The sequence below is a fragment of the Telmatherina bonti genome (assembly GCF_933228915.1).
Source record: "Telmatherina bonti genome assembly, chromosome: 11".
NCBI lineage: Eukaryota > Metazoa > Chordata > Actinopteri > Atheriniformes > Telmatherinidae > Telmatherina > Telmatherina bonti.
In genome coordinates this window covers 15,260,644-15,273,287 of record NC_136629.1, presented here as the reverse complement: position 1 = coordinate 15,273,287, position 12,644 = coordinate 15,260,644, and the positions used below count along the sequence as shown (strand labels likewise).

Below are 12,644 nucleotides of genomic sequence, written 5' to 3'. Positions count from 1 at the left end.
TGATTGTCATTGTTAATCATGATTTATCAATCAGTCTTCTAAGTGACCGCTGATTCAGATTAATGGATCATTAAAAAGCTTGTAAAAAATTGAAAACAAACTGGTTAATATTAATCTGGTGTGTTGGAGCAGGGAAACCTCTTGAACCTGCATGATAATGGACCTTGAAATCGGATTTATGGATCCCTGCCATAAATCTGACTTGAAAATAGTTGGTGCAAATAATTAAAAGGGGCTAGAGAGTTAAGGGGATAGTAACACTGAAGCTTTGCGAAGCACAAAATCTCCTTGGCACTACTACTGTAAAATCAACTTCCTACAAGTCAAAGCATTTGAAACAGTCAAAAAAGCGCCATCTTCTGGCTATGCAAATGTGATGCACTTGAAGGGGAGGCATTGACAGAGCTTCTTAAATCAAATTAATTCTATTCAATACTTTCAATTACATCATGACTATAATGAGCCTCCCTGTCTAATCTTTGATTCAGTGTTTGATCAATATGTTCTCAATCCCATGTAATTGTCTTATTCTATCAGTTATAGAAATTATTAAATGGGGCTGTTGAATTACTTTGATTTAGGTATCATTATGTAGGATTATGATGTAAATTAATTTAAATTACTCATTTATAATAACAGAAACTACATGCAGTTAGATTTTTTTTTAATGGGTAGGAGAAAAAGCAAGATGAAGAAGTCCTGATATAAGAGAGAAAATGACTGGATACTAATTATAAAGGCAAGGAAATGGAAATTTATTCAGACTGAAATCTATATAACTTGAGATCAAAACATTTGAGGGAAAAAAGCCGCGAAATCCTGCATGGATTGATAAATAGGCAGGAACCGGTTGTGGCAGGATGTGACGTCAATGCGCTTTCAAAGTAAAATTAATAAACATTTAAGACCGTGTTCAAAATAAAATAAAATAAACATAATATTTTCTGCCATTGGATCATCTTCAGTTTTCTATGTTTAAAAAATCTTTTATTTATACAGCTCTCCTCCAATATAATATAATATAATATAATATAATATAATATAATATAATATAATATAATATAATATAATATAATATAGACCTGTGATGGACTGGCGAGCTGTTCAGGGTGTACCATGCCTTTGCCAGAAGGACAGTTGGGATAAGCTCCAGCTTCCCTGAATTGAAGGGGTTTGGAAAATGAATGAAGGAATAATATAATATAATATAATATAATATAATATAATATAATATAATATAATATAATATAATATAATATAATATAAAGTAGAATGGTGCCATAATCATATAGTTAAAGTTTTATGGACCACATTCTTTTCAGTAAAGACTGCACATAGACTAAAACATGGGGCTCACTTTTATTCTGAAGGACCCCTTCCGGAAGCTAATGTCTTAAAGGGTAAAATACGAGCGAGGGAAATTAAGAAAAGCAAGAAATTGTCGGGGTTTTTACAAGAACCTGGTCTTATTTTGTTTTCACGCATTATTTAAGTGATTTTTGTGATATAAAGCATGCAAATAAGTAGCCTGCACTGAGTAACGGCGTCTAAACTGAAGTCTTTTATCACGTGTTAATGCTTGAGTCCAGCAAACGTAAAGGAGGCTAACAGTAGCGCACGAGCCACGCGTAGCTATTTTAACAAAAGTTTATTGGCACTATACAATCTTTTTAAACTTATGCGTACTGAAAGAAACTAATCGTTTGTTGCTGAAACTGTAGGAGTAAAGAAAACTTGTCGTTTGTGGTTATGTCCTCGCCACTAGTTGGTCGGAGTCGCGATGGGTCAACCAACATATCGGAGAGCGACTCCGACGACGAGGTATGTTTACAGGTGTTTTATCAGAAAGGAGCCTGCAGTTCATTTCACTCCTTTCTGCAATGAAAATGGCTGGACTTTCCCCTTATCCTAAGTACATAAGTTATTTCTGTTTTTAAGATTTAATAATTTATTTGCGATTGTTTACGTTTCACCAGCCCAAGCTGCCTCTCAATCAGTTTTATCCATACATCCGCTGTGGCCTTTGCTGCGGTTTCCTCATAGACGCCACCACCATCACAGAGTGCCTTCACACATGTGAGTTGCAACAAAATCACCCTTTACTTGCTTGCTTTTATTAGTATTAATAAACTAAGCAACATTTCCGTTGTTAGTGGTTGATATAGGGGTTTGCTGAATCCATCAGCCAGTATTAACCCAACACTAATTCAGATAAATCAGCCAGTGCCAAATGTGAGGATTTTATTGTTTATATCTTGAATAAATCACAAGTTAATTTTTTTTGTTGTTGTTGTTGTTGTGGTTTGTATTCTTGCAGTTTGCAAAAGCTGCATTGTGAGGCATTTCTTCAGCAGCAACAGGTGTCCTACATGTAGCATTGTGGTCCACCAGACGCAGCCTCTTTACAACATCAGGTGGGTTGCTTATTCTGCAATTATTAGACACCATAAATCACTGCTGAATGAAGCTGACATCTACTGTGGTTTTGATTGCTGACTTTAGGTAATGCAGAAGAAGAAACTGAGTATTAATTCAACTTTATTGAACCACAAATTGTGATGAAAATGTGCTCAGTCCTGAGTGTACTGAAGCTCTGCTGCTTTATTAAGCTTTTGTTTACTTTGCTTGCAGGCCAGACAGACAGCTGCAGGATATTGTTTACAAAATGGTACCATTTCTGGAAGAATGTAAGTATATGTTTGTGCTAGTGTCTGTTGATACACCATTGAGCCACAACCTCAAATCCACTTATCCCGCAGTATTTACATGATGATGCATGCATCATATAACAGCTGGTACATATGCCAAATGCCCCTCTGGGATCGTCCTGCAAGAAGGTCATATATACACACTCACAGACCACTTTGTTAGGTACAACTGTTCAACTGCATATGAATACAAAGATCTAATCAGATAATCTCATCGTAATATCTATAGACAGATAAATAGATTAAATAAGTCAATCAATCAAATAATCAAACAACCCCAAGGGGAAATTAAGTTGTCTAAGCAGTTTGGTACAGTGCACAAAATATACACAGACACACACAAAAACACAATAAGATCAAATAAATGCCTAAAAAAAATTAAATATATACATTTAAAGACACATGGGAGATGGTAATAGTTAAAATGACAGCGTAATAATAACAGTATATGATTGTAGCAGCAATGTATTTGCTAATAATAATAAGCTTAATAATAGTAACATAGTAGCAAAAGTAATAATAATATTAATAGTTGGAATGACTATAATAAGAAGGATCATTTTAATAATATATACACACACAATTTCATATATACGCATATTTATATATATTCATATCATATGCTTGATAAAACACAACAGAGAGGCTGGTCTCCAGATGTTTTTAAAGATATAAAACAATTGAGTTTTCTAAATATTTTTTATGAAACAATTGCTCTTTATCACATCTGTTGAGTTAACAAATGAGACAGTAGACTTCCATCTCTGTTCACAGTTTATGGTTATTTTAACGTGACACCTCTTCCTGCTGACAGGGGTTTTTCTGTTCACATTTCAGACTAACTTCTTTGTAAAAACATTTATCTTTCGTGTTAAGCAAGCTAAAATTAGAGCTCACAGGTTATAATCTTTTTTGTTAAGGAGTTTTTACTCTTTACTTACTCTGTCCATCTTAAATAATGTGTCTTAAATGCATCATTTGTAGCGTCTTGCACCCAAAATGCACAGATCCCCTGACCAATTCATGTATTTTTGAAAAGCAGTGAGGTCCAGTGTTTTTAAGTTATGGCTGGTTGGTGTGTATTAATGTACTTTCACGTATTTGATTTGCACTTTTTTTCTAATTTTCCATTTTCAAACTAAAGTGAACATATTTTATTTTGTGCAACAGTAGAACGGCAACAAATGTGTAACTTCTACAAAGAGAGAGGGCTGCCGGTGCCAAGACCAGGTAAATGAATCCTGCCTTAAAAGCCTAAATGAATGAATGAATGAATGTTGGTTGACCGCTTGTACATCTTTGTTTACATACTGTAAGTTGCATACTGGTATGTTAGTAAAGAAGAATTTAATGTAGCTTACTTTGATCTATTTTCTGTTGACTGCCGTGGGAATAGAAATTTAAACATGGAGCCAAACAGGAGCAAAAGCATTAAATCTATCTGAATATTTTGTGGTGTCTTTTGCAGTGGTTGCCTCCCCTCAAGGTCCTGCTGTATTAAGAAGACAGAAGAAGGATAGTTTTCCTCATTCTGTGTTTACCATTCCCCCTGAACTGGACGTGTCTCTCCTGCTGGAGTTTGTTGGGTAAGGATAAATGCTGTGCTTGTAATTTTTCAGATATGTTCTTGTTTTAGTTTTTTTTTTTCCTGTTGAAGTTCTTTTTATTTTCTTTCTTTTTGGCCTGTTTTTAAGACTCTAAGTCCAGCCTGATCAGAGGTGATCAGGGTTTAGCCCAAACACCTTGCATATTATGGTAGAGCTTTAATGGACTGGCAACCTGCAGGGTGTACCCCACCTCTCATCCAGTGGTTGCTGAAATAGGCTCCAGTTACCCGGACTATGCGGTGTGGAAAATGAATGACTGATGGTCGTAAATGTTTACAGTTTCAGAGCCGATATGATGGGGTGGCACGATATTGGAAAACTGGTATTCTTCTTTTTTCTAATGATAAATATATATGTTGCGATGTGAATGTTAAAAGTATTGTTTTTGTCTGTATTTGAGAGTTATTCTTATTGTTTTCTTTATTAAATGTTTTTATTGTGGTAGGTACTGAGTAAATGTTTCATTATGCTTCGTTTGCAACCGCCTACGTGGAAGCAGTTGTAAACTGGACGAGCTCCTCGTTCATGTCTGCACGTTGTGGATAGACAGATGGACAAATTTTGAGTTAATTTTCCTCCTACATTGTAGGACCTGTAACTATTGCACACGCGTGTTTCAATGACTATGCTCAAACAATATACTTGATCTTTATTCAAGGTTCGTTATTTGTCATTCCTAACATTAAACGGGATAATAAGAAGCGTGTCTCTAGTAGTGGAGGACATGAGCAGTAAGAGGAGAAAAGTAAAAGATGCAAGGCAAGTTTATTTGTATTGCACATTTCAAGGGCATAACAAGTCAAAGAGTTTTGCATGAAACATTATAAACGTTACAGATGGTGCAAAGAAAGCAAAATAAATATTGGATTTATTCAAAATGAATAAAGCAATAAGAGTATTCTATAACTTTTGCGAAAATTCAGTCAACCAGCCTGCGAAACCGGTCAACCTTTGGTTTTCTTTTGTCTTTCTTCCTGAGTGTTTACATTTCTGCCTCTTCAGTCAGGATTTTATCATTTCATCGTAATTGCAGGCTGTTCCCACTTAAGTTCCCACTTAAGATGTAATATTTTCATTCTCCTTGCTGGTGAAGTGTTTTAGTACCATGTGGTGTCAACTTGATTAAACTGTTAAATGGAACAAAATATTTAGTCATTTACTTTTACAGTGTATTTGCCATTTGTCATTGGTGTTAACTTTCATAAATGACATTAAATGAAATTAATATTGAGTTTTTAATCCAGTTGACGTAAATATGAATAATTGACGAGAATTTCTTTTTCTTGATAAAGGAAATCAGTTTTTAGATAAATAAATAAATGAGAATATGTTGCAGTAAGAGAGATAAACCAGCAGGCTGTCCTCTTGCCTTCATATTGGCTTCATTTATAGACTTCAGGTTTAGTTAAAAATGTTTTTGCTTGATACGGTTTCTTATTGAGTGGGAGCCATGATGAGAGATGCTGTTAGATGAATGTTCAGAAGAGCTCTGAAGATTGTTTTAATGTCTCCTGTAGTTAGAAAGAATTCCCACAATTCCTCGTCTTTAACTTTCACACTGTGGCTAAATTATTTTTCTCCAGTCGTACCATGCTGGGTTTGTATAATTACAAAATTAAGAGGATGTATATTAGTTTTTTTTATGTCTAATAATGCTTTAATATCTTGTTATAGTAGGAAGAAAAGCCTCAGTGTAACATGAGATTGCATTAAAAGTTCCTTCTACAAAGCAGCTGTAGTTTCAGTGAGGCAGCAACCCGTTTGGATTTAATTTCTGCATCATTTTAATCTTTTCAAACTTTGACATTTCTCCCTCGGCCTTTACATCACTGTATGACCTTTTCCAGCAAGGTTAAAGAAAAGGGTATAAAAAAAAAAAACTAACAGAACTGTTCAGAGTGATTTTATTTTATTTTTAACTTGTTAAATATTTATTTTTAAAAAGTTTTGCTCATCTTGGCCTTTTTCTTCTTTTCTTTCAGGGCTGAAGAAGGCATCTCCAACTACAAGGTAAAGTTAATTTCTTAAACCTGAAAACAAGTATTAACAGCAAGCTCAATAAATTACCAAGATATAAAATCCTATTTGGTAAAAAATAGAGACATAGTGGATAAAAGAAGTTAGAGATAATTTAGTCCATGAGAACAACCCAGTTAAAATAATTCAGGTAGATGAATGTTTCAAGGAATGAATGCGATTAGTGGTTAATGATGTTTCACATTTAAAAAAGATGCACAGTTCTGTGAAAGACTTTTCAGCCACCATGATATCCTCATACTTTATATATACTGCTTTTGTGTGTGTGTATGCATTGTTTTTTCCTTTCATTTTCACTCCAGCCTGTTTGTAATATGAAAATTAGTTTTTTTTTAAAGCCACTTAACAAAGACTTATGAAACTTAACTTTGGTGATAACCCAGCGTTGCGTCCACACTTAGATAACTTGACAGAGAACCATGTTTGGTTGGTTGTTTGTACAGAAGTGAGGAGTAGTGTAACCCTTTAGCATATTACTGTATTTCCAGATTTATCTTTTGTTTCCTGTAGCTGTTGATAAACATGCGTCCTAACCAGGTTGTCCTTCTGCAGCCCCTAGAGAGACGTTATGTTCGTGTGTCTGGCGAGGCCACCATCCGCCATGTTGAGCTGTTCATCAGGAGGAAGATGGAGCTGAGTCCAATGTGCCAGGTCAGAGTCTGCAGCTAACCAGTAACTAGCTGTATCTTTACTTCTCATGTTAGGAGAAGGTCCTGACTGAATTGAAATAACCTGCTGGTCCCACATCTTGTACTTTTTGACAGTTTTGGACCGTAATGTGAGAGGAGGGTCTACATAATCTGTTTATAGGTGTCAAAACAAAAAAAAAAAGTAGAGCAAAATAAAAGTGAGAATATCCGAAAAACTCTTTATTAACATCATACATGTAGATGGTAACCTGTACAGCTTTGTCGTCACTCATTGACAAAGGGCTTTGGTCATCCCTCCCGTTGCAAACAAGATGCTTGAGCACACACCAGTTCTTGCTTGTCTTTGTGTGTGATGAGATGTGACATTAGAAAACAAATGTGTGATATTGTGTTAAACATGGCCTTCGGCGGTGGGCCGATTGCTTTGTTGAAAGACTTTAAACAAAGTCTTTCATGAAAGAAGTGTGTCAAAAACATTCATTCATTTCATTCATTCATTCATGAATTTCCAAACCACTTAGTCCAGTTTAGGTAGTGGGAAAGCTGCAGCCTTTCCCAGCAGGTGGGGGGGTTTACATCCTGGACAGATCGCCAATTCATCGCAGCTGTTTCAAAAACACGAGTCAGAGATGTCTGGAGATGTTGAAGCAGTGGATTTTATAATCCAGTGTAAATTGGAACGATTCAGTCAAGTGTGCAGTGCACACACAGACATGCACACAGAAAACCACGCCCATGCAATCCTGGTTTTTATCTTCTAAGAATGACCTTGTTGATAAGACAACAATTAATCCTGGATTCTTATTGGCTGATACAAACGTAAGTATATCAGAGTAGTGTAGTTTTTTTTTTTTTTCTTGGCCTTTTTCACCCATCACCTGCTGGGACAACGTAGATGGATTGTCTGGATGAACTTTCCCTGCATTTGTGTTTTTCTAGTTTTCATCCCTGGTGTGTGACGGGTTGTTGGAGATAGTAGTTCTGCCCCCAAAATGGACACAAGCTGCATCTAAACAGTTAGAGGACCGTTTTACTGTCGAGAACCTGATTACTAAATATTGTGGTTAGCGCACGGAGAATGGAGGGATTCGGCTGATCTGAGGAAGATGTTTTAATTGGCTGAAGGACTTTTAAAGCTCGAATCAAAAAGAGTTTAAGTTTAAACATATAAACCAACTTATAGAAATATCTTTAGTAGATCAGGAAAAATGTTTTCTTTTATCTTATGCAGGAAGAGGGTGATGAATTGAGAGAGGGCTGTGATGAAATGCGTTTGTCCCAATTCAATTTGATTCCAATATTTTGGGTGCCGATTTAATTTAAATTGCGATTCTCACAATTCTTCAATATTGCTGATTTTTTTTTTCTTTTTAGATTAAAAACAAAAAAAAAAAGTATAAAACTGTTTTTTTACTTGTCATTTTTCTTGATTTCAATGAGGGGAAAAAACAGCACAGTAGGTAGATCATCATTCTGCTGCTATGATGCCCAAGAAGACAAGTAAAAAGATCAATAAAAAAAAATGGAATAATGGATTATTTTTATTTGAAAAAAAAATTGATTTTGTTTTAACAAAAAAAATCCAGATTTTCAATTTTTCGTTTAGATTTTCCCAGCCCTAAATATAGATCATTTTACTGAACTTCACATCACAGCATGTCTGTGGAAAGTGATAACGCATCAAGCAGCAATAATCTTGACGGTGTTTGTTTGTTAAAAGTGATATGATTGAGTAGATTATTTCAAAACATAGTCGGTGTTATCCAGCTCAAGTTTCATTGGGGAGAGAAAGCAGTTTAAAATCTGCCTCATCCAAAACAAAAAAATAAATAATAATACTAATGATAAATAAACAGCCAATGAAAAATGTTCAAGTTTCCCTGCTGAACAAACAGCTGAACGTGATCAGAGCTCAGGATACAAGAATTTGCTGCTGAGGTCAAAGCTCAGCAGGATGTTGCCAACTTAAGGACCACTGATGCTCCCTGAGAGCGATCTTAATATGTGTAAAATCATCATCATTATTACGGTGACACCTCGTCTGTGGGTTCTGGACGGGCTGTAAGGGAAGGTTTATGTTCACACGCAGCTTGTCCTGAAATATCCAAGTGCGATTAGATCATGGGGTGCTGAGACGTGAATGTATTTAGTATTTAGTAACACGTGGAGGAGGATTAGCAGCTTACACTGATTTCCTGGTCTCGGTGCTGCTCTGCTCTGGACACAAACGGAGGTCACTCGTCTTTACAGCACACACCCCACAGTCACATCACTCCCATCTGCACAAACTACATTTTACACTTTACTTGTCAGAAGTGATTCAATTTCTTTTAACATTTAGTCTCCACAATTCCCTCTCTGAGTTTCTGTTTTTTATTATCATTGGATTAAAAGTAATAATTAAATTATTAACTTATTAATTATTCACTTTCCCACGTGATCTGAAGCATTTGTGTGTATGCTCCTGCAGGTGGACGTGGTTTGTGGAGATCACCTGCTGGATCATTACCAGTCTCTGAAAGACATCCAGAACTCTGTGGGGGAAGATGTGCTGCAGGTAAAAGAAGCTACTTATCATACTGTGTTCTAAATGATCACACATCTGCTGTTTTTCCTCATATCTCCTAAATAATCAGTGTGAATGACAGTAAAGCCTGTCACATACTCCACGAGAAGCGAGGACTTTTTTCTTGTTCTCGAGGCTCCGAGAAGAAAATGACGTCATTTTGTTCTCGCGGACGTGTTTGAAGACACTTCTTGACACACCGGGCTGGCAGAACTTTTTTCTTGCGGGGCTGCGGGAAGTATCGTGTGATTGGTCGAACATTGGGGGTGGGCGTCGGAAACAAGGGAACAGCATGAAGCGGAGTTGCTGCTTCCGTGTTTGCTGTTGCAGATAAAACGTATTGTTTTGATAAAACAGCAATAAACAATATTTATAAAATCCCTCTGTAACCTTTTCAGTTATCTTAAGCAAAAAGACGCCGGGAAAAACAACCTCCTCGGTGGAGGTAACAACCGGGTTCATTGCACATGAAAGCAGACATCGCCCCCCCGCAGTGATCCCTCCCGGCTGCAGACCTGCTTCTCGTGGAGTATGTATGGACCTGCCTTTCTTGTTCTTGCAGCCTCAAGAACAAGAACTCAGTTTTTGCTTCTCGTGGAGTATGTAACAGGCTTTAGATTCTTCATCATTCAAAATTCAGTTTTGTTAAACAATAATGTGGGTTTTATTGAACAAAACTACCAATAAAAATGTAGTTTTTTCCTTATTATTCTGCAGGAAAGTTTCAAAATATTAGAAAGTTAAGTGGAAATGTTCACCTGCTGAATTTTAGCGTGATGTAGGAGATCAGGTTTATTTACAAACAGGTCTGTACCGACATCTGTCATTGTTCATCTTGGAAGTTGTGGATATTTTCTGCCTGAATCTCAGTGAGGAAGCCAGAAATGTTTCAACAAAGCTGATGTTTTCAGGTTTACTGCCCCCTCCTTCCTCTTCATTTTAAAGAAAGTCCTCGGTTCTCAGTAGGTTGGGATCAGGGGATGATGATGATGATGATCCCATCATGAGTTTTTCTGCCTTTACACCCATAGCAGCCAAAGGTTCTGCTAGTATTTCTTCAGCATGGGGTGGAGCATTGTCTTTACTGCAGAAGAAACACTTCTTCCTTTATACCAGGGGTGTCCTGCTCCTGTCCTCGAGGCCACAAGCCAGAAGGTTTTCTAGGGATCCCAGCTCCGATACACCTGATTTACATTAATGAGTCATTGTGTGGGACCTCCATAAGCCATTTAATGTAAGTCAGGTGTATAGAAGCAGAGATGCATCAAAAACCTGTAGGATAGCGGCCCTCAAGGACCGACTTCGGACAGCTTTGCTTTATACCACAACTGCAAATCCTCAGAAACTGAATGTGTTTAGGAGAGGTCACCTAAAGGGTCCTACCATCTCACTTCCCATTATCCCAGCCCAAAACATCCCTCCACCACCACGTGGCAGCCTTGTTGTGACATGGTGGCCATCCACCAACCATCCAGACCTCCATCTGGACCATCCAGTGTTACACAGCCTTCATCAGGGCTTAAAACTGCTTGAAAAGGAGTCTGAACCCACTGCCAACGTTTCTGTTTGTCAGCGTTGGTTAAAGGAAGCCCAGTTACAGCTTAATTTGCCAGCTGCAGCCTCTGGACCTTTCTGATGGAGAGAGAGGTTTCAGATACCTGCTGCTGCTTTTCAGACATATTTTCCCTGCTGATCTCGGAAAATAATGATTTTTTTGCCTTCATCTAAACTCACCTGTTTACTCAGAATTACACTTTTCCTTTTTACCTGATTCTGATCTTGCTTGACTGTTAATGTCTGCTGTTTATAGTCCTGCATTTTGCCCTTCATGTACAGAAAGATCGTTCTTCTTCAGACTGCATGGAAACTGACTTGCTTAATAACGTGGAACAACCTCCTTCAGTGGTTTCACTTTGATGAAGCTCACCTGGAAGATAAAACCTGTCTGAGATTATTACCACAAGATTAATATACCACAGAAACACTAAAATGTTTCATAAACTCAGATCCTACACACAGAATAATCTGGAATAGTGTCGAAACAACCTTCATGAATTTAATATTGAAAATTTAACCAAGTTTTAAACACTTTTTTTTTGTCTTATTTCCTTTTCTTCTCAGGATGGCCTGCTGGTATTACACTTCGGTCTGGTCCTTCCCTCCGAGTCATGAAGACAAGAAGAAGCGGATATACTTTGTTTGGAACGGATTAATTTACCTCTTTGAAGTAAAATGTGTTGAAATTCTTGCTAATAACCAGCACGCTGTTCTGCCTGAGTTTTATGTCTCATTAGAATTCGCTTACTAGAAGTTTGATTAAATCTCTCAGCTAGGAAAGTTTGTCCAAGACAACTAAACTTGGACTCTTTTTTTTTTTTCTTTTTCTTTTCTTTTCAATAAATTAAATAAAATGTCTGTCATTTTGAGCAAAACTGCAGGACAGCAGTCAGCAGGCTTTAATTTCTCCGACACAGGTGGCTTAATTTACTGAAGTAAGAAGAAATACGACTAACACCTCTTAGGTTCGATATTTATTTCTATCTATTTATGATTTTATGACTAAACTGTGTTTTCAAATCACTGTGATTTAAATGGCTTCAGGTTAAAGGGCTGCACCTACCAAAGCTTTGTGTCTAATAGAGAACCGGTACAGTCCTCAGTTACAGTCTGGTTAGTCTTGAATGGAACAAAATAGCTTTTTTTCATTATATTTTTTTAATGGGAGTTTGTGTATATATTAAAAAATGTCTTTGGCAGGGTTTTGGTGAAAACAGCTTTCCTACTTGCTTTTGTCAGTTTTGAATAATAAATGGATACCTGAGAAACATGAACTGAGTTTATTGTTTGCTGTTTTACATGAGGGAGAGTTCAGAACTGCTGGAAGGAGGCTTTACTGGGAAAATGAGCAAAAACATTTAAAAATAAGGCTAATTTAGTGTTTTTTCAGCAGCACCAACCTTCATTTAGCAAAGAAATTGATCAAGGGTCGCTCGCAGTTTGGTCACATCGAGATTCAGCAACTAAATAAAGTTTTACAAATGACCTGTTTTCCGTCGATAAGTTGTATTTCTGTCCC

General features: G+C 36.8%; 1 protein-coding gene across 1 annotated transcript; it reads left to right on the top strand.

Annotated features, from left to right (window-relative positions):
- Window positions 1-1,421: 1,421 nt before the first annotated feature.
- pcgf6 (polycomb group ring finger 6) lies at window positions 1,422-12,348 on the top strand. The gene is made up of 10 exons (XM_079249215.1): window positions 1,422-1,821; window positions 1,977-2,076; window positions 2,318-2,414; window positions 2,632-2,687; window positions 3,879-3,938; window positions 4,177-4,294; window positions 6,298-6,325; window positions 6,905-7,003; window positions 9,473-9,559; window positions 11,690-12,348. Exons 1-10 carry the CDS (start codon window positions 1,750-1,752, stop codon window positions 11,738-11,740), a joined length of 768 nt encoding a protein of 255 aa, XP_079105341.1. The 5' UTR covers window positions 1,422-1,749; the 3' UTR covers window positions 11,741-12,348.
- The last annotated feature ends 296 nt before the right edge of the window (window positions 12,349-12,644 follow it).